Raw genomic sequence first — 23,665 nt, 5'->3', positions numbered from 1 at the left:
CTCGCTATAATTTCGCGCGCAATATGAAAATTATGTTTACTTTGCACTTGTAGACCAACGATATTTGCTTAACAAGTTCACTTGTGTGAAGTTGACTTATTCATAAAAACAATACAAATGAACTTATACTATGTAAGAAAGGCGAGAAACAACACGACAAGTGACCGCAATTAACTCGGAAAGTATACTTTTCTAAAGCAAGAAAGAAACGTTCAATTTAGCAAGTGTACAAACGACAAAGTTTACTAGGACACAATAATATTATGTACACTTTTTGGTCTGTGGTCTTGTTCAGAAGAACTCAACAAGTCAACTTGTAGTAAGTCTACAAGTTTAATTATTAATTAAACAAGTAAACTTGTTTAAGTGTACAAGTTCAGTAACAATGCAACTTTCCCTCTTATTTTTGTCGTCAAGTTGTGTTGACAACTGATCAACTGGTGACTAATATACGTTTCCATAGGAGCAGGATCTGCTTACCATTCCCGGGGGCCGGAGCAACAATATCACCCCCAGTTATTGGTGGGGTTCGTGTTGCTTAGTCTTTATTTTTCTATGTTGTGTCTTCTGTACCGTTATTTTTATGTTTGTCTGTTTATTCTATTATTTTTTAGCCATGGCGTTGTGAGTTTATTTTCAATCATGGCTATGAGTTTGACTGCCCCTCTGGTATCTTTCGTCCCTCTTTTGTAGTAAAGCTTTTTATTTACGACTATCAACATAATACCAATGGTTAGTAAAGAAGGCGAGACATTTCAGGGTGTGCACTCTTGCTATAAGAGAGTGGTAAAGGGTTATTTTCGTGCAACGTTTTCCGCCTTTTTAATTCACGTGTTTTCGTGTTTTAAAGTTTTATTTCTCGTTTTCTCGTGTTTGGCTCGACGTGCGTGCCTCGTGTTCTCCTTTATTTATTTTCCGTGTTTCGTGTCGGTACTCTTAATTTCTCGTGCTTGTCCTGCAATTGATTAAGAGTACGGCCGGGATTAAATTCAAAGCCCCGGTCAGTCTGGAATTTAAATTATGTGTTCCCATGCAGAATATTTAAAATTGCTATAATTAATTATTATGATCTATTATGAATAATATTTTTCTTTCAAATCAGTTGCGACTAGCGGACGCTAAAATGTGACTGTAGGGTCATCATGTCCATCATATATAATGGCTAGATGATCTCCAAGAACGGCTGATTAATAAATTATTTTACTTTTTACATTAATGAGTCATTAATATTTACTATTTTATTTCTCGTGCTTCGTTTTTTCCGATTTTTATTTTCCGTGCAACGTTTTTGCCATTTTTATTTCACGTGTTTCCGTGTTGAGGGCCCCCCTTTACCACCCTCTTATAAATAAGTTGGTTCATATTTACTTGTATACTTTTGATTACAGTAAAAATTGAAGTAGAAACGTTATCATAAATAGTAACATTAGAGTTCACATAACTTTTTTATAAAACTTTCCAAAAAGTAACTTGTTATTTTTTAAATGTCGGAGTACCGCTTGACAGTCTCCCGAGGCTAACAATCTTCCTATCTCGTCCTAGCTTAAAGGAGCCTTTACTACACTCAGGGGCTTTAATAAATAAAGAAACCATTTATTGAAATAAATCCGCAATTTACTTATATCCAGTCCGATAATATTTGCTAATAGAATCGCCATACTCAACAAAAGCTTCCGGTTTTAATTTACGCTGAAAAAAATGACAAAGTGAAGGCCAGATTACCAAAATGTCAACAATTAACTATAGCAAGTGGGATCACATTGAGGTAACATTGTAAATATTTATATGATATACTTGAAAAATTAGAAATTATATCTCAAATAAACAAACAGACATAAATTTCATCTTTTTAGTGGCTCAAAAGTATGCCGGGCATGGCCAAAACAGAAACGACCGAAAGAGACACAAAGCAAAATTCAATAAAATTATTTTAACAATATTTTTTTGTTAATTTGGTTATATTCTACATGCTAAAGCACTCTACACCTACTAGTATATGTAATGCTTTGTAACTGTACTGTTCTGACTTCTTAAAACAAACAGTGGAAAGTTCTAGAAATCCAAACATCCATGATCATGATGATTGAGTATGTTTAATTATGTATGTTTTATTATATATACTGCCTTTCTGATGTAAGAAAGAACATTAAAAAATGAGATGTTGGTTTCACGTTGTGAGTTAATCAGGTCAGGAATAACCACCAACTGGTGGATTATACCTCAATTGACGTATAATCCACCAATTGACATATAATGGTATAGACCAATTGGTGTATAATTCTTTGTTTTTCAAAACAAATTATTCCACCAAAATGGAGCATTGTTTTCTTAAAACCATATTATGGTATGAAAACTTGTCAAACATTTCTAGTTTAGTATAGTGACATAACATATTGCATTTAATCAATAATTGTATTTGAAGTTTCTTCTATTGTTATCTTGTCAATTTTTGATTGGCAAATTTACCTGTAATCACCTGTCAATGGACATCATTACTGTCTGCAGTCATGTGATCATGAGTACAACTCCACAGGTGAATGGAGCTCTTTGTTAATACTTGACTTTCATTATTAAAAGTCAATCATGGTCAATAGTACAAATGTTTCAACAAAAGAATTGTTGTACACATGCATTCTCAAGAAATGCAGCAGGCTTTGACAAAACTGAAACTTTCGGAGGACTCAATAAGGGTCATGAAATAGGTTGCAAGTTGCAAAATCATGCTCCTATCTCACACTAGCATTTAATTACAAAAAACTTGCATTATACATCAATTGGTCTATACCAATATACCTCAATTGGTGGATTATACGTCAATTGAGGTATAATCCACCAATTAGTGGTTATTCCTGACCTGTTAATTTGAATTATTTCAGATCTCTGATGATGAAGACGACACTCATCCAAACATTGACACTCCAAGTCTCTTCAGATGGCGCCACCAGGCACGTGTTGATAGAATGGAACAATCGAAGAAAGAAAAGGAAGATTTAAATAAAGGATTGACAGAGTAGGTTTAAGTTATTGTCACATCTGTCTGAAAAGTCACAGAATCAAGACTTTGGCATGCTTTTGTACATGTTCATCATGTTGTATGCATCAGCAGCATAAAAAATTGTTAAAATCTTTAAGTATTAAACATGTTAAAATTAACATAGGCTAGCTAGACAGACTGGTATATATCTGTGCTAAGAGAGTGCATGTTAAATGTTCAAAAGAGAAATACTTCACTTGTTGCATATTTTATAAATTTATGAAAGAGATGTGGGGTATGTACATAAAATTATTAATTAATGATCCAAAGACTATGTGATTATTATTATTATTAGAAATACATCACATGCATTTTACTAACATCTTAAAAACTATAAAATGGGAGAGGGGGTCAAATGGATTAATATAACCTAAATATCATGTTTGATGAATATTCATTGTTAATTTAAAACTTTAAAAGGGGCACTAGCTGTCAAATGCATGTTCACCGATTTGACTCAAATTGGCATATTTGATTTATAACAATGTACATGTAAAACATTTATCCAAATAATAAAAAGACTAAAAAGAACAATTTACAGGGCATGAGCCCAATAAAATGTAGCTTTGTTTTGTGTGTATTTTATTCTAAACATCTAATTAACTATCGAGTTGACTTTCGAAAACCTCTGATTGTCATATAAGTGATATAAACATTAATATAGATAGAAGGCCAGGATTTTTTAATTTGTTGGTTTACGGATCCGCTGACCCAATTTTGCCGATTTCCTGAATAAAAATAAAATTGACTTTTCTGCTTTTTTTTATTCCCGCCGACCTTAACAAATGCATGATGATCCCTGAAAAATAATTAAAATATAATTTTATTATGAAATAAAATGCATTAATCACTAACAGAATTGATTACACTTTCTGTTGTGAAATGAAACTTCCAGTTTACGTTTCTAAAAATAGACAAATCAATTATTTATGACCTTGAAATGTCTTTTGCGCAAATAATTTTGCGGAACGAAACCTGTGTTTAAAACCAATTACACAATAAGTTCGTTTCCCTTATTTGTCACCATATTTTCGTACTCCGTTATTACATTTTTTTCTTTATCAGTTTTCGTGCTTGAAGATCATTATTCAACAAGTTTTCTGGAATTGATTAAGGTAAGGTTTGCGTACACAGGGAGATAACTCGAATTCAAATAATTGAAAAAAGGAGGGACCCGCCATTTTGAATTGCTATGATTGACCAATGTTTGATAACTACAATATTATCAAAAATAAAACAACACCTACCTCAAAATCGCCGTTTTGATGTAATTTTATCAAAATTTGAATCGTACAAGTAACGTTATGACCTTCAGTCTGTTAGTTTTCATTTATATGACGTCACGTTTAGCCATAACGTCTTTGTGCAAAAACCATTCATGAAGTTTCGCGGAATTTTATTTTATTTCATAATTGTACATTTTGATGCCCCCGCCGTAGTAAAGGGGGTATTAAGTTTTATCCTTGTCTGTTTGTACGTCCATCCGAAAGTACGTACCATAGTGTACGTCTGTTTTTATAAAATTGGTTTCCGTTCTCTAACGTTAGTTAGCATCAACAAACTGATATAAAACTTATGCACAATGCATTTTACCACAAAAACACAGAATAAATTTGAATTTTGATGTCGTCACTTTTACAGTTCTAGATTTATGAGGGGTCGGACAGGGGATACATTTCTCCTTTCTCCCGTCTCCTTTCTCTTGTCTCCCGACGTAAAACCTTAAAAAAATGTATGGGAAGCTCATTTCAATAGAAATCGATCTCCTTTCACAAGATAGAAGTGATGTTTATTCTGCTCCAAGAACGCTGTCTCTTTCATTGAATTTGTAAGTCTGATGCACGCCGTTTCCGTGTATAAAGTATAAATACAATTTATAGAAACGCAGGATTGAGTGAAAAACGTCACATTTTTGTGACACTTTTAGTCAATTTCGTTTAAAATGGTTGGAACTTACATAATGCGCCATATGTTTTACTTACAGAGGATGCATATATATATTCTCAGATATTTTTATTGCATAATTTTTACGAATGACAGAATGTTGAACTTGGTCTTTTCAAATGTTCTGCTAGCAGATTTGTCCCAAAATATGCACACGTTTACATCATTCGAAATATGTGTTATTTTATCAATCATTTTTACAACTGACGGAATGTTTGTTATAGTATTTTTTTATGGATGCATTAGACACAACTATTGTATTGTGTCGTCCTGAACATGCCTGATCTATTTGCCACCGGACATTTTACAACTTCTTATCAAACAAACGTCTATGTATATCAGTCAAATTTGAATCAATTTTATCAAAAAACAAGGATGGTAACATGTGTCTTTACACATGCACGTATGCACTATAAAATCTGGGAAATTGTTAGTTTTTAGTCTTTCACTGTATATAAGAGATCATAATGAAGTAGTGACGACGCTCGGCCTGAGTATTTTTTTAGGTCGTTTCTGAATTTTTCGTTTCTGTTCTCTACCTTTAGTTGCTTCGACCAAATGTTATGCTTTATAATGTTTTATGTTTATACAAAAGGGGGCATCATCAGTGTCCCATGGACACATTCCCCATTTATTCCAAGCTCTGACGTTTTATTTTACATTACTGTGGTTGAAGAGTAGCCACAATCAATTTTGATTTGACGGTTGCAAATTTCCGTTTTACTGGCTCCCCTACGCGTCGACGGTAAAACGGCATTTGCGAACATCAAATCACAAATTGACGGTGGGGACTCCTCAACTACAGTGCCGTTACTCCTGGGAACTTCATTGAAGTGATTTTAATTTATTGAAAGTATGTGGAAGATTTTCATATTACGGGTCTACATAACTACATTTCTTATTTTAAATATGAACAATACATATACGACTGTCATTTGTATTCCCAGGCCATTGTCTGTTTCGTCTTTTATCATGTATAGGAGCATGTAGTTTGTTTGTTTGGTCAAAGACCCAAAATCTGAACATCATGTGTAACAATTGGAAAAATCATACCAGTAATCTATCTTTCTCCTGCAAGGTTTTCCCCTGCTAAGTCATACATATTTGATCATATTTGAATAACATTTGTAGATGTCTAGATTTAAATGAATGGAATAAACATAGCTTCTGTAAATGATTTTACTAGTCAAAACTGATGTCTTTTCATCCATTTCCTCCATACAAACAATTTACCAGACATGGGCAATAAAGCAAGTTTAATTACTTTTAATGGCAATTTGAATGCTTTCTCTAGATTCAAAATATTACAGTTTGAAGCACTGAACGAATATAAGTGTTTCCTCCAAAACCAGTGTCTTGTACATTTTCTACATGTATTAATACACAAGTATGACCAAAGCTAAACACCTCCCCTTCCGACTGATAGGTGGGCATAAAAGTTAAGGGACGACATCAAAAGTTCAATGCAGGATAAAAAAAACTTAATTCACATAGTCTGTTCGCTGACTCCCCTCTAAACTTAATTTGGAAAAAATTGATTGACCAATATGGATATATGTAAAATCCATGTCAAATTAACAAAACTTGCAGCAACTTTTATCCCCCCACCCTTAAACTATTTGAATTAAGTTTTTTTTTATCCTACATTGATCTTTTGATGTCATCCCTAAAATAATCACTGTTTTCTCTCATTGATTATGGTCAATCTCAAAAAGTTACAAGACAATACGATTCTTTGTTAAAAGATGCTTTAAAGATGACTTTCTTCTTTGCAGATCAACAAACAAAAAATATTGTTTTGTTTTACAGAAATGACAAGATGAACGCATAACGCCCATTACCGTAAAAACAAGTTCGGGGACATATCAATTTTATTAGCTCATTATAATGCAAATAGTTAAATCGTTATGTTCACAGTTTTTTACAAAAACGGTGGACCCGGAAAAGGGATATTTTTGGCTTTTTGTTACCATGGCAACGGGGTTTTTTTAACCCAAAAATTGAAAAATCTTGTTTTTAGGAACTTTTATATGTTTTTTTTAATTAAAATTTATTATTAATGAATGGACCACAATTATTTATACATGTTTTATTCAGTTTTTTTTTTTATAGTCACTCGCATACATTATTATTTCAGAAGAATTCAAATACAATTTTCCCTAAAAATCGTCAAAAATCGGAATTTTGAGCTTTTCCCCTGAAAATACGGGACGGGCGATGTTCGATTTTTTTTCATTAAATAATTGGGTACTCCTCCATGAACAAAATGATGTATCATATTGGTACAATATCACTAAGAAAAAAATCCAGGTTTCATGCAAACCTTACCTTAAGAGCTACTTGAATCTGTTTTTCTTGTTTGTGAAAATGACGATTTAATTTCGTCTTTGTCCGTGCACCCCCTTTTTTTTAACAGGAAATTATTAGACAATGTCATGCAATGTTTATTACAGCTGAGCAATAATATTTCATCCAACTAAAATTTAAGAAATGATGACAAAATAGCATAACAAACATTATTAGAAAGGTGAAATATATATTTATTTTGCCAAGGATTTGTATAGTAAGATTTTGCATATCAGTTTTCTGTCTTGAAAGATATTTTTTTTTTTTTCGACCGACCCAACTTTTTCATGGAGAAAATCTGTAAACCAACAAATTAAAAAACCGTGGCCTAACATTGTATTACTATATTGAACTCGTGTAATTGGATTTTTTATTCTATAATTTCATATTACATATGAGTTCTATTATAAAACTGCACAGTTTTAGAGACCCTATTTGAATAATTTCCTTATATCATATTCTTTCTAAAAATACAATAATTATATATATTCTTAATTTTGTAGCTTTCAGCAGAAGAAAGTAGAAATTCAACAAAAACTTAAAGAAGCAGAAAAGGTATGAATACTAGTGAAGAAGAGCATTTTCCTGTGTTTATTATACATGTGGTTGCATACATTATGTTATTTTTAATATTTCATTAATACTTTATAACTTATTATAAAGAGATTTGTTATGATAACAGATTAATCAAATATCCATTGCGGCGTAAAGCAACCAACAATCAATCAATCAAATATCCATTACTGGTCACAGGACATTAATGTAAGCATCTATTGGTTACTGTGTTGCCTTCAATAATGAGAATAAGTCCATACTGTATATAACTTTAAAAAGGCCATGGCATTACAAAAAGTGTAACAAATAAAAAATGAAAAATTTATGGCCTGATTTATGCTTAAACAATAAATAAAAACAACACAAATATGACAAACGTCAATAAACAACAGCCCCTGAATTACATATAGGTTCTTTACATGAATTAACTAACTGATGTGATCCTCGATTCCACTTATAATAAAAGATTTAATTAAATATTAATATAAAAAAAGAAGATGTGGTATGATTGCCAATGAAGCAACTCTCCACAATAGACCAAAATGACACAGAAATTAACAACTATAGGTCACCGTAGGGCCTTCAACAATGAGCAAAGCCAATATCGCATTAAATTGGTTTTCCTAACACTAGAATTATTTGATTTGTATGTATTATGATATATGTATGTACACTACTTATTTATTTAGCTGTAAATGCTTTTTCTTTGTTGTATTAGAACCAATTACCAGATATAAATAAATTACAACTTGAGATGAAAGAAATAGAAAAACAAGAATCAGATTGGCGAGCGAAAGAAGAGGAACTGAAGAAAAAAGAGAAGGTATAAACTTTTATTAAGAATTAAATGTTTCTTTTTGTAACTATACACCTGCAATAAAAAATGGAGGTATGCTGTTTTAACTCTGCCTGTCTGCAGTCTGTCCATGGGTTCCATGAGTATTTTTCCTTTTAGCTTTCTCAGGAACTACATTACAAGGATTTCTGACATTTGGTTTCAGGGTTTATATGAGTCAGTTATACTGTGTGATGCATTTTTTGTTTCATCACTTAACAACTTCCTGTTTACCTTTAGATTATACTTTTAGTTGGGTATTATTAGTGAGCAGTAGCTTACAGATTTTGCTTTAACTTGTTTTATTTGGGTGTAAAAGCTTTGACCAAGCACCAAAAATATGTATGAATAATCAATTTTCCTAAAAATCCTATATAATGTATTTTATATTACAAAAAGAACCATTCATATCTTATAATTACATTTACAATGTATATGCTAAAACCATGTAAATTCAGTTATAACAAGATTTTGTTTGTTTTCCTTTGCATTATTGTCATGAAAAGCATGAAACATACATTTGGTGTGAGCAAAGGTTCTGTGTTGAAGAATGTACTTTGACCTATAATGGTTTACTTGTATAAATTGTGACTTGGATGAAGAGTTGTCTCATTAGCACTCATACCACATCTTCTTATATATATGTAACGGAATTATTGCAGTGTAATTTTTTGGGTAAAATTTGGTCAGTTAAACTTACAAATTTGGTTGAATGAGCTTTGTTTTTTTATTGTCCAATGTCAAATATTTCATGCATATTTAGGATGAGCACAAATGACCAAATAGGACAATAGAAATCTTCTTACTGTGTATTTAAACAAGGGAAAACTTATTTGGTATAGTTATAATAACTTAGATAGCAGCATGAATATGTTTTTCTTTTGTGTAGAACATATTATTTCTACATTTGCTTATCTTTAACATCAATTATATAAAAAAAGATAAGATGTTTCTTTCTTTTTTTCAGTTGACTCCATTAAATATAGACACTATTTGTCATGATGGAAAATCAAAAACAGTAAGTAAAACAGAATTTTATGTTGTTCCTCTACCTGAAGTCTTTGAATGAAAACACAAGTTCAACTATATGATGAATTTTATACACCAATTTACGGGACGTGTTATGGTATACCGTTGCCTGTCAGTCCGTCTGTCCAATGTCAACATGTTGGAACGCTTTAACCAATTTAAATAAAACTTTTTGGATTGTTTATATCTATTGACATGAGCTCCCTTTCTAAATTTTAGATTTTACCATGAAGTCTGGGGTTTTATTCGTTAAAAAGGGGGGGATTTTCCAGTTTTCGGAAGTTCTCATTAAAAAAAACCTGAAAATACAATAAATGAAATGGAAACATGAAACACTTTAAACCTGCATAAACCTTCACGAGATCAACTGATATCCAACAACATCACAAAAATCACCAACAAATAAGGTAATAATAGTGCTATTTTCACCATCAACTTGGCCAGGTTTTGTTGGTTACAAAATGTAGCATTACTTGTGATTGGAGTGACGCCATTTGGACAGAAACTTGCCACTTTTAAACCAAATACATTACTATTATTCAAATGCAATACTCATAATAAAATATTAAAAAAGAAAACAAAGGAGAAATGCATGAAATGTTGAGTGTAATAGCTCAATGTTGTTGTCAATGACTCCAACTGTCATTTATGACATTGACCTTGAGATGTTGAAAAATGAAAAAACAGTGTCACATATCTTTTATTGAAGAATACCTTAATAAATAAATGCTGTTTGCATTCATGCTTGAAAATTCAAAATTGTAAAGAGATTTTGTACAAAATTATTTGACACCATATAAAAAAACATAACCAAAACAAAGATTTGTAATGAGCACATTAATTTACAAGAAAAAACTGAAACTTGCATATGCCAGATGAACTTGCACTCAAAGGTTATTAACCCTTTCCTCCATAATGAGGCCTTTTGATGCCATCCCCTTTACTCTATAATGAGGCCTTTTGACGCCACCCCCTTTACTCCATAATGACGTCTGTGTAGTACCTCAGTTGAAAGGTTTTGACTACAAATGTCTGCATCAGACTTAATAAAATTTGTATCCAATATTAAAAGGAAATACACAAGAATATCTGACTTAAATTTACTTGATGAAATATTTGTTTTTCACAATGCATTGATACTTTAAAGATTATTTTTCAGCATTTTATTGAAAAATCCTAAGCAAGTCAAGTATGCAAAAAATCCTTTAAGAAAAGGGTTTACAATGTATAATTCAGAAAAGTTTAAACATGTTGAAAACATTTTAGTGTGTCCACACTTGTGTATTTTATCATTTAATTTGTTGCTTTATCTTTACAGATAATAAATAAGATTGCACCAAAGGTAGAAGTTTTAACAGAGGAAGAAAAGGCTGAAAGACAGGTACTGATGCTTTTGAAGCATGGAATATATCAGAAGATAAAATTTATTTGTGCAAGATTTTGAAATAGGTTGAAATATGAAATTTTCCAAGGACATACAGATAATTTTTCCTGCTTAGAACAAGATTAAATTTTTACATAAGATTGATTGATTAATGTTTGCTGTAATCCGCATTAGCACAAAAAGACTATGTCACAGCGAGAGCTAATTGTTATACACAAGATAATGTTATGTTATTAAACTTTAGATTGATAATTTGATATATATAAACTAAAGATACCAGTGTTGGGGAAAGTTTTATCTAAGCAAGGTTTAGAAACATGGATTAGAATAACAACTCAGTAAGGTTGGTATTATTGAGGTGAGACCTTTCAGCATGTACATGCTTGTTTAACTTTACAAATCAATTCTAGATGTCTTTAATGTAAATTGTATTGAAGATGGAAAAATTTCTTGGGTTTTGATTTTGTTTAATATTTTGTGGATAAATATTTTTTTTAGAAAATTAAAACCATAGGAATAATTAGCAAATGAGATAATCTCTGTTTCTTAAAACCAAGAAAGAAAGTCCACAGAACATTAATGTTTTATAGATTCTTGTTATAGGGGTATGTTTTTTTCTATTCATAGCAAGTATTTGTTAAGAAAAACAAAGAAAAAGTAAAGAAATTTGGTATGTTGAGGCAGTATAAAGATAGTCAGCAATATCTTACGGATAATCCAGAGTTAGTGTGTGAAGAATCGGCTAATTATCTGGTCATCTGGTGTATTGACTTAGAAATGGAAGAGGTTAGTGTCTGTTCCCCTCCCAAGTTATCTCCCCTCCCTGTCTGTTACATTAAGATAATCCAGAGTTAGTGTGTGAAGAATCGGCTAATTATCTGGTCATCTGGTGTATTGACTTAGAAATGGAAGAGGTTAGTGTCTGTTCCCCTTCCAAGTTATCTCCCCTTCCTGTCTGTTACATAAAGATAATCCAGAGTTAGTTTGTGAAGAATCAGCTAATTATCTGGTCATCTGGTGTATTGACTTAGAAATGGAAGAGGTTAGTGTCTGTTCCCCTTCCAAGTTATCTCCCCTCCCTGTCTGTTACATAAAGATAATCCAGAGTTACTGTGTGAAGAATCGGCTAATTATCTCCTCATCTGGTGTATTGACTTAGAAATGGAAGAGGTAAGTGTCAAGTATCCTCCCCTTGGCACCTTTTTCTTTCAAAAGCTATGAAAAAATAACTAGGATTTTATAAGATTTTCAAGAATAACTTTTAAAACTATATATGTAATAAAATTAAAGAAATGTAATGTTAGTATAAAGCAGCACATGGATAAAACTAGAGGATTGGAAATATCTGACAAATGTCAAAACCAAGATAGGCTAAAATCCCGAAACAAACAAAGATCATGTATCAGGAATCTGATGTACAGTAGGTGTTGTTTGTTTATGTAATTTATACATGTTTCTCATTTCTCGTTTTTATATAGATTAGACCGTTGGTTTTCCCGTTTGAATGGTTTTACACTAGCCATTTTTGGGGCCTTTATAGCTTTTAGTTCGGTGTGAGCCAAGGCTTGGTGTTGAAGGTCGTACATTGACCTACATGTATAATGGTTTACTTTTATAAATTGTTATTTGGATGGAGAGTTGTCTCATTGGCACTCTCGCCACATCTTCCTATATCTATATTATATATTTTCATGAATATATGATAAGGGAGACAACTTGTGTCTTTTTTAACATACATGATTTTCATTTCACTAAGGTAAAATTTATTACTTGGATAACAATGTTTTGTTTATTTCAGAAACATGAATTGATGTCACATGTAGCTCACCAGCTGATTGTTTTGAACTTTATCTTAGAATTGGCAAAATCCATGGATATCCATCCGAGAGGATGTGTGGCTCCATTCTTTAACAGGTGTGTTGTGACAACAAAATAAACCATGTGTTGCATTATTTCCATTGTAAACTGGGCAATAAAATGAATATATTTTTGATGTGATCAACATTTCCACCTGTCTTGTTTGTCTCTCTAAGCATAAACAGCTTGGAAGTTTTTAAATATAGAAAAATAACCAAATTGGTATAAAAAAAAAATGGAAATAATTTTTTAGTGAACACAAAATTACCTATTAAAATTTCAGTTTTTGAAGATGTCCACACTATGTGTAAACTCACCAAAACTGTCACAAAAATCTGATTAACTGATGTTTGCATGATTTGAATTTTTTCTCTGTAGAATACAGATGGGTGAAAAACAGTATATGGAAGCATTTAACAGTGAACTAGATGCCTTTAAAGAAAGAGTTAAAGTTCGAGCCAAAGAAAAACTAGATAAAGCTATACAGGAATATGAAGAGGTATAGTACAGTATTGAGAGAAACATCAGTGATAAAACAACAAATGTAACAGTTAATTAATCATACAACTGGTATATTTTGTTTACTTGAATTCTTAGGGTATATAGTTTCCAAGTGAAAGCAATTACTTTAATTAGGAAGATAACAATTTATTAGTTTAAACATATCTTATTAGCTTAAATATGCAAAAGGGATGAGACAGATATAAAAAGCAATGTATTACATAGAACATCTTTAAAACAGAATGGATAGAGAGACATATTGACTGGGAGATAATATTATGAATTATGAACAACTCATTAAAGATGATTGTAAGAAAACATGCAGGAATTTGAGCATGGTACATAGTATTCCTGACTCATATTTAATGATGAATATTGTTAAGGTGGTACCCAACACCTTGACTAAAATTTATTTGGCTCGTTTAATTTTCATAAAATTTTGACAAATTATTTACTTTGACCCTTTGACAAAAATATAAAAATTAAAAAAAAAATTGAACCAACCAATTTATCAGAAAAAATACACTGGTTATATAGCAGTTTGACAAATACTAACTTTGATCATTGAGAAGCTTAATATTCCCTTAACAACACAACGTAATTAGACATTAAGCTGATTTTACAGAGTTATCTCCCTGTAGTGTTAGGTGCCACCTTAAATTTAATTTTTGGTGTGAATTTATAGAAGGTTGAAACATTCAGTTTGGATATTTTAAATAAATCCGTCTCGGTCTTAAAATAACTGTCATATTATTGGATTATTGTTTTGTTAACATTTAGTGGCAAATATTTCCGTCATATTCTGGGTCAAAGGACCACCTGATAAAAAAGAAGAAAAGAAAATCCAAATGTTTGAATGTTAATACAATGTTATAATTTGACAGGAAGAGAGACAGAAAAGATTAGGACCAGGTGGACTGGACCCAGTGGAAGTCTTTGAATCTTTACCACAAGTAAGGCCTAATATTGGGAACTCTTTTTAACTGATATGTTGAACTTTGTTTTATATCTGAAGAAAAAAAGAAATGTTGGTTAAAATGTAAATGAGAAAAAAGTAAAATATTAAAAATACTGAACTTTGAGTATATTCAAAATGGGGATATTCAAAATGGAAAGTCCCTAATCAAATGGCAAAATCAAAAGCTCAAATACATCAAACAAATGAATAACAACTGTTATTTTCAGGAGAAATCAAAACAATGACTAAAACAACCAAGTAAAGGGTTAAAGGGCAAAATGTAATCCTGATCAATAGAAGTGTCTTCACAGTATGACAATCTCCAAAAAAATTGAATACAATCTAAGATATGTCACCGTTACCAATTCAAAGAATATCATAAACATTAATTAGATATGCCACGAGAAAGCCAAAAACCAAGTTTTAGGGTTCAAAATGTTTTTTTTTTAATTTATCAACCCTGACCTTTTTTACGCGAATCCTAGGAATATTGAAATTTAACTAAAAAAAAGCATACAATAGAAATCAGAATAGAAAGATAACAATTTGCATAAAGGAATAGTAGATAAAAACAAAAGAAATGGTAATAAATGTTTTAACCTTCCATCTTATGTAATTGCTATATATGCAGGACTGTGCAATATTAGATTATGTTGTCAAGAATACAGAATTTTTACAAAAGTCTGCAACATAATGCTTGTGTTCTGATGATGTGATAAACATCCACCATTCCAATAATCATCTGTCATGCATATCATATGGATTTTATGATCTTTCCTTAACTTTGCTAGCAATTATAATGAAACATTACTCTCAATTGAAATTACTACATTCAATTAATATTAATGAAAAGTAAAATCACAAAAATACTGAACTCTGAGGAAAATTCAAAACGGAAAGTCCCTAATCAAATGGCAAAATCAAATGATAAAACACATCAAATGAATGGACAACAACTGTCATATTCCTGACTTGGTACAGACATTTTCAAATGTAGGAAATGGTGGATTGAACCTGGTTTTATAGTACTTAACCTCTCACGTGTATGACAGTTGCATCAAACATGTCAAATAAACATTCTTTTTTGTTTTCTTTAGATTTTAAAAGATTGTTTCGATAAAAAAGACATTGCTCTGTTACAACAAGTTGTGGCTGAAATGCCCCAGGAAGAAGCCTCTTACCACATCAAAAGATGTGTGGATTCAGGTCTGTGGGTACCAGGGGGTGGAGACCAAGGTCCCCAGGGTGATGATGACGGGGAAGAATATGATGAAATCAATGAAGGGGCTCTAGAACAGGAGTCAAAGAAAGAATCGGAGGAGGAAAAAGGAAATAAGGAAAGTGAAAAAGGAACGGACAAACCAAAACAAGTCTCTACAGAGGAAGTGGACTGAATATAGTTGTTGCATTTTTTGCTTAATGAATTTTCTTTTATTAATGTATGTTATTATTACAACCTGAGAGATTTCGGTTCTTTTAGACATGAATTACAACTTTTCAAAGCTTTATTGTTTCTTCTAAGTATTTTTTCACTTAGATTACTATTAGAGTATAGTTTTCGTACCTTCTTGAGCTGAGTATACAATTTGGTGTTGGTAAACTTCAGCTTTTGCCAATCGGTTAGGTCATGAATAAGCAATTGCAAGGGGGAATGATTAAAAATAAGATAAATCCACTCCTGTTGTATCAATGGGACAAACTTACCTTTAAATTCTCAAAGCTAGACTCTAATTTTCTAGTTTATTGTATTATTTAAAATGGTTACTTAATTGAATTGAAACCTTAGTGACACAACATACTACAGTTTTTTCATGACATCATACTCAGTAAATTTTGAAATCAGTTGCCGCTAGCTAGACATAATTGAATTTAAAAAGTTAAACATTCAAAAGAGGAAGATACAAAATTAGGTTTTTTTTTTAAATAAATTTAAATTAGTGAAATTAAGTTTATTATTAAAAACATTTTTTTTTAAATTGTTTTTGTTCACTTCTTAGGCTTCAACAATGCAATGGTCTTATTAGTGTTCATATTAGTTTTTATATGAAATTATTATATATTTTATTTCATATATCACCAACTAGAAGCTGATTTTATTGTTTTATTGAAATTCAAAATGCACATCATCTCAGTATTGAAAGGAAATACTATAATAGATAATGATGTTCCAAAGTAGATTTCTGGAGTATTTAGAAACTATTCATTCATATGCATATTATAAATGTTGTTACTTAATCTTAATATTTCAGATTTAAGAACAGAAACTTGTCAGTCCATTGTCATTTACTATCTGATTAATAAAAAAGCTTTAAGGCTTTTTCATAAAATATTGAGATTATCATTTCTGCCCATCTTTTTGCAAGAGAAGCTTTTTGTTGATGAAACAATGTTTGCATGATTTTGTTTCAACATTTTGAGCAGACGAACAAATGGAGATATGAAGTGTAAACATAATGATAAATCAAGATGTTATAAAAGTTGACAAAAAAAAAGAACATTGTGATCTGCATATAATAGAAAAACTTCTCACCAATTAAAGCAGTATATCCAAAAAAATCTTAACAGGACATGAGTTTGCTTAAAACAACCATTGTGGGAATTTTGTTTTACAGAAGTTTCTATATTAATTTTGGGATCTTAATATAATCTTTTTTCCTTTTGTCAGAATTTGTTATTGCTTAAGCTTGCAAATTATAAATAATGGCAACAGTAGTATACCACTGTTCGCAATTCATAAATCGATAGAGAAAAAACAAATCTGGGTTACATACTAAAACTGAGGGAAACATATTAGATATGAAAGGACTACGACACAACAGAAACACAACATTAAAATGTAACTCACACAGAAACGAACTATAATATAACAATGGCCATTTTCCTGACTTGGTACAGGGCATTTTAAGAAAAAAATGGTGGGTTGAACCTGGTTTTGTGGCATGCCAAACCTCCCACATTAATGGCAATGTTAATTAGATATAGGAAGATGTGGTGTGAGTGCCAATGAGACAACTCTCCATCCAAATAACAATTTAAAAAAAAGTAAACCATTATAGTTCAATGTTTAAATGACAACATTACATGACAAGACTACAATAAGTAAATGGTAAAAACTATAGGACTGAGAAACAAACAAATAATAGCCAACAAAAGGTACTAGGTTAAAAATTTAATACGCCAGACATGCGTTACTGCCACACAAGACTAACCAGTGATGCTCAGATGAAAAAGTTTGAAAGCCAAAACAAGTACAAAGCTGAAGATCACTGAGGACCAAAAGTTCCAAAAAGTAGTGACCAATACGACCAGGGTTTTCTGCCTGTGACAAGAACATCCTTATTAGAATAATTTATACTTTTGCAAAACGTAAATTTTATAAAATGACTATTTAATAGATATACATGATTACTGAAGTGGTGACTAGCTATAGCATAAAACCGAATACATTACGTGTTAGCCAAAGCCATTGCAACACCCAAAGTGACGTCACATTTGAATTTTTGAAATGAGTTCCGAAAATTTGGATGAAATTCAAGTTTAGATTTGTATGACTAATCAAACATTTATTAAAACATGAAAAAAGTTTATAACATCAAGCAATTCTTGTAAATGAATTTCACATATAGAATAACGGTTCATTTTTGTCTTATACCAACAAAATTTAATAAAAAATGCAAGACTTTCTAACCGCATTTTCAGGAAGTTGCACAACATTATATTAGTTGTGATTTTGGGGAACCACTAGTGGTAGATCACTGATATTTGGTATGTAGTTGTATTTACATTAGCACATGTTATTTCTATTAAGAGCGATAGGCTCTGCAACCATAGTCATGGACTATTAATTTTAAAACTTTTGTTTAGTATGCATATCAGGTCATTAAGAATGGCATATTTTGGTACTAAAATTGATTCACTCAGGGTCTTTGCATTGGAAATAAACACATTCATTCTAAAACCAGTTTTTGGCGTAATACAGTTTATGTTCTTCTCATATATTTTATGATGGTTTCATACTAAACCCCTGGCGGCAGGGATTGTACTTTATTTTCATATGACTAGTCATAATCTTTTAATCAGTATAATTGAGGTTTTGAATTGGCATGTCAGTAACTGATTTATGTATCATTATCATTTTGCTTAGTTTCTTTTATTATATATTCTGACATCAGACTTGGACTTCTTTTCAACTGAGTTTTACTGTGCGTACTGCAGTTTGATTTTTTATTCAATATTGGCGTATAGAGATATAGGAGGAGGGTTGATATCTCACAAAACATATTTAACCATGCCACATTTTTTTAGCCTGTCCGAAGTCAGAAACTTCTGGCCTTGGGCCTTTGTAAGTTTTGTATGTTTTTTAAATTTTTGTTCAGTTATATGTTTTGGAGTTTGGTATGACGTCCATTTTCACTGAAGCAATTTTATAAACGGGCCAGCTGAGGCCCACCTTGGGTTTCTCGCTGAGTTGTAGACCTATTGGTTGCCTTTGGCTGTTATCTGCTCTTTGGTCCGGTTGTCTTTTCTTTGACATATTCCCCATTTCCATTCTTCAAATGCCTCTAAGTTATTGGTGAACTTCATGCATAAGACATTTCAGCATAAACTAATAAACATCCATCCATAAAATTAATCATACAACAAGACTTTTATTTTCTGTTAGACCGTCACATGAACCATACATTGTCATTGATTGTACAGAGGCTTCATTCTCTGTAATGAGTAAATGGCTTTATTTTTATACACTTTAGTTATTTGAAATTATATGTTGTAAATTCAGAACTTATTGCATGCACTTTTTATTATGGGTTTTTTTTAAATGCACAAAATTGCGAGATTTATTAATGTGATATCATGAAAATATGCATACAGATATATGTAAAAATAAAATTAAAAAAACTGAAATTCTGGGCAATTTCAAAATGGAAAGTGCCTATTCAAATGGCAAAATGTGAAGCTCAAACTCATTAAACGAATGGACAACAACTGTCATATTCCTGACTTGGTACAGGATAAAGGCAATAGTAGTATACCGCTGTTTGAAATTCATAAATCGATAGAGAAAAAAACAAATCTGGGTAACAAACTGACACTGAGGGAAATGTATCAAATATAAGAGAACTACGACACAACAGAAACACAACTTAAAATGTAACACCCACAGAAACGAACTTTAATATAACAATGGCTATTTTCCTGACACTTGGTACAGAGCATTTTAAGAACAAAATGGTGGGTTGAACCTGGTTTTGTGGCATGCCAAACCTCCCACTTTAATGGCAATGTGAATTAAAACATTAAAAAGACAGCATTACATGACCGGAGTACAATTAATAAATGGGAGAAAATATAGGACAGAGAAACAAACCAATAATAGCCAACAAAAGATACCAGGTAAAAAATTTAATATGCAAGACGTGCGTTATGTCCATATCAGTGACGCTCATATGAAAAAAGTTTGAAAGCCAAAACAGGCATATTCCTAAGTAGAAAATGATGGATATAACAGACATCAGAATGCATGATCTTATAATTGCAATAGTCGACCAATAATAAATACCTTAATGAATTTACAATAACTTGATGTTATGATACATTAAGGGAGGGATGCTAGTTTCCTGGCAAAACGGATCACTTGCCCTTGTTTTATCTGAGGATGTATCTGGGAAAGAAAGAATCATCTCACAAAAGTAGGCATCTATAACATTTTTTTTTATTCAATCACAAAGTTAACATGACAGTTGGAATCCTTAATCAGCATCTAAAAAAATCAATATGAGCTAACCTGCAATTGAGGCTGCACTGAAGCGCTAATATAAGTAAAGATTGCAGATATATAAATATTAAAAGCTACTGTTCAAAATCTATATCAAACAGAATAATTGTTTCTCTAGTCCGTACTAATAGCTGATTGTTCACCTTGTCAAAGGAGACAGAAAAGGGAGTCTGGTCCATCTTTAATAATTCTCTACCTTGTCCATCATGAGAAATTATAAATACGTTTTTCGATGCACTTCCAACTACAAACACATTTCCATAACAGTCTGTATTTATCCCTTTAGGAACTTTTAGATTGTCGTTTTGATACGTCCATACTACAATACCATGTTGGTCACAGCAATGAACTGTGTGGTTGTCACTCAATGAAAAGTAAATGTTTTTCATCATAGTTATGTTGTAGAAGAAACCCATTGTTACACTAGTGTTAAGTGTTTTTGATAATGTACCATTCACGTCATATATATTAATTCCTGAAGCTGATATCTTCACTGCTAATTTATTGTCATAATATGCTATGGCCCAACATGTATTAGTTGTGATGATTGTTTTGATTGTTTTGTATTGGTATTTTTCTAAACTGGCTATCTCAAATTTCTTACCATTCCCATATGTGACTGCAATGCAGTCCTTTGATATTTCTGCCATGCCACATGGAATACCAGGTAAAGGAATCTCCAACTTGTACTGCCCACACCCACTGTAAACTTCCATTTTTCGGTCTTCATTTGCAATCATTAAATCGCCATTACTCCATATCAAACATCCATCATTATGACTTTTGTCCTTGAGTTCGTAGGAAGAAGTAGTTCGTGTCTTCTCACTAAGCTTCAATTTTTCTATATTTCGATTAGTTTGTTTTATTGATATTTGTGCTGATCCTTCTGTTGGCTCAACAAGTTCAACATCAGATGGCTTATTGGAGATTAAGACAGAGCCAAAAGACTTAAACGTTGAGTGAATATTTATTGGAACCATTTTGAGATCTAAAGACAATTCATTCATCTTGTTCTGACGTAGAGATTCTTGCAACCAGTCATGTTCTGTCTGTACCAATTTTTCTATTTCTCTTATAGCAAGAAACATTTGGACATCTGTTGTAACCTCGTTTAGTTGTGAAACATTGGTATTCATATCGCCTGCTACTGATACTCTTGATTCTAGATCGGCTAATGATGTCTTGATATTAGTTTTGCAAGATTCTGCTGTTTCTCCCAATTGCTGTAAAAAGTCTATTTCTAACTTATCCAAATGTTCATTAAACTTTCTTCTCATTTCTTTTACTGATGCCTGAATCGAAGATTCCTGATTTTCAAGGTTGGTTAAGTTTTGCTTGCGTTTTGTTCTGACCTTTGCTAGATTATCCTCAAGATTGCTAATATCTCTCTGAAGATTGGAATACGACGTAGACGAAATAACATTTTTTGCTACATCGTCTATTGAAACCATATCTTTGCACTCTCTATGATTCTTTGAAATACATAAGGAGCAAACAGGTTCGTCATGAGTAGGACAATAAAGGTCAAGGAGTTTATTGTGTTGTTTACACTGCTGTGAAATCAAGTGACCTAAAGAAGTAACCCCTTTGCTTTTTTCATACGTAATTATTCTATGATTTCTTGTTGCTTTCATGCCTTTGTGACTATCTGCACATAATTTACATAACGCCTCCTCGCATGATAGACACCAGAACTGAACCGGCGCTGTCAGTTTGTTGTATGTACATGGATCACAATAGACAACTGCAGTTCCTTGCATAGCCATAATCTGTAAATATTCATTTAATGCAAACATCAGAAATTTTGAAGTCTTTCGAAGAAAGAAATCGTTATATCTATAAAAAAAATTAAGAACTATAACCGCAATCACATTCACTATCTTTGTCATATATATATTGCAGAAAACCCAAGAAGACCAGTTTTTGTACTTACATGACTTAGAAGAATTTCAAACGACAACATCAAAAAGAAATAACAAGAGTTGAAACATGTCAAAATAAAACTCTATCAAAACAACTTATAATTGACCTGTTGGATGAATTGATTTTCTTGGTTCTTTATCTGAGTACTTGTCCTCGTTTACTCTTTGTATGAATGTTTGAGAGTGAGATAAATCTAAAAATGTAAGAAGAGTCTTTAACATGCTAAAAAAAATTAAAATATTTTTTCATTGTCCCCCATCTGTTGAAAAAAGGAGATTAATGTTCTAACAGCGACAAAGATACATATTAAAAGATAAGCGACACATTATGTAAGGAATTGGAGCAGTGGCTTTGTTATTGATTTGTTATCCTTTGTTTACATGGTTATACAATGTTATATGCGGTGAAAGAATCTATGTTGTTCTGACACATTCAATTTTTAGTCCTGTTATTTACCTTTTAAAATTTCTTTGCAATGAATAAGCCTGTAAACAGAAAATTATGCAAATAATCTCAATTATATAACATTATATATGACAACCAGGAAGGTGAATAGAGATGTAAACGATACGCCTATATATTAACTTTTAAGAAACAGAAGGTTTGTTTAGTATTAATCTGTTCTGTTTTTATATGTTAAATAATCAAGAGATTATCTTACCAATTCTTTTCTTGAATCAAGGTTTTACTATCAGACCTGTTCAACAACTCTCGACACCGAATAATGACACCTACAGTCTACAGGTAAAATGGAGGGGCCGTCTCAAAGACAAAAACATCATGATTATCATTACGTATATACATATTCGATTTGACTGTTATTTACTGTTTTGACTATAACGCTACAGAAAATATATCCAACAAAAAATTAAATAAATATTTTTCTTTGTCATTATCATATTAAAATATTTAATAACATATATTTACACGACATTTCACGTTGAAGTGATTTAAAAACTTACAACAATCAGTGCGCATTCTGAGGCACATCCTAATCAGCTTTCTCGTCAGTTTCATGATTGTGTGAGTCTAACATCAAAGATTGTGCCGCATGCCAATAACTATAAATTTGTTTGTGTAAAAATCAATAATGAAATTTTCGAAATTTATGAAACATTATTTCTCAATAAACTCATCATAGATAACAGGATTGAAATTTTATATTTTATGAACGCCAGACGCTCGTTTCGTCTACAAAAGACTCATCAGTGACGCTCGAAAAAAAAAATGTTAAAAAAGCCAAATAAAGTACGAAGTTGAAGAGCATTGAGGACCAAAAATTCTTAAAAGTTTTGCCAAATACAACACTGTACGTCCGTTACACACTTGTATAAAACATGATCGAGGTGGTGTTTTCTTACCGATCGCGATCTTATCAGATTCACATATGAAACATCTAGAGGGATGGAAACATATTGATTTCAAGGTAGAAGGAAAAGATCAAATCGCTAGTGTAATAAACGAGGGACTACTCCGCTTTTAGATACCTGGTTAAAAATGATGGGTTTTTTATGTATTGGGAA

At 31.6% G+C, this 23,665-nt stretch overlaps 2 protein-coding genes across 3 annotated transcripts; one reads left to right on the top strand and one right to left on the bottom strand.

Moving 5' to 3' along the window:
- The first annotated feature begins 1,630 nt into the window (after positions 1-1,630).
- On the top strand, positions 1,631-16,770 carry LOC139491949 (hsp90 co-chaperone Cdc37-like). 2 transcript variants are annotated; one of them, XR_011656675.1, is made up of 12 exons: positions 1,631-1,765; positions 2,877-3,010; positions 7,828-7,879; positions 8,598-8,702; positions 9,682-9,732; positions 11,062-11,124; positions 11,755-11,913; positions 12,926-13,041; positions 13,363-13,483; positions 14,370-14,438; positions 15,541-16,269; positions 16,354-16,770. XR_011656675.1 is itself a non-coding variant. In XM_071279899.1 (11 exons), exons 1-11 carry the CDS (start codon positions 1,727-1,729, stop codon positions 15,835-15,837), a joined length of 1,206 nt encoding a protein of 401 aa, XP_071136000.1. In that variant the 5' UTR covers positions 1,631-1,726; the 3' UTR covers positions 15,838-16,770. The 2 variants fall into 2 exon arrangements, 1 of the variants encoding a protein (XP_071136000.1); XM_071279899.1 differs by having other exon boundaries at positions 15,541-16,770.
- A 3,364-nt stretch (positions 16,771-20,134) lies between these two features.
- LOC139491948 (E3 ubiquitin-protein ligase TRIM56-like) lies at positions 20,135-22,907 on the bottom strand. The gene is made up of 2 exons (XM_071279898.1): positions 22,804-22,907; positions 20,135-21,988 (listed from the first exon to the last, which is right to left on the bottom strand). The coding sequence occupies exon 2, from the start codon at positions 21,983-21,985 to the stop codon at positions 20,294-20,296; it is 1,692 nt and encodes a 563-aa protein (XP_071135999.1). The 5' UTR covers positions 21,986-21,988; positions 22,804-22,907; the 3' UTR covers positions 20,135-20,293.
- Between the last annotated feature and the right edge of the window lie 758 nt (positions 22,908-23,665).

Source organism: Mytilus edulis, chromosome 10, assembly GCF_963676685.1.
Source record: "Mytilus edulis chromosome 10, xbMytEdul2.2, whole genome shotgun sequence".
In the NCBI taxonomy this organism is placed as follows: Eukaryota; Metazoa; Mollusca; class Bivalvia; order Mytilida; family Mytilidae; genus Mytilus; species Mytilus edulis.
This window is presented reverse-complemented; position numbering and strand designations above follow the sequence as displayed.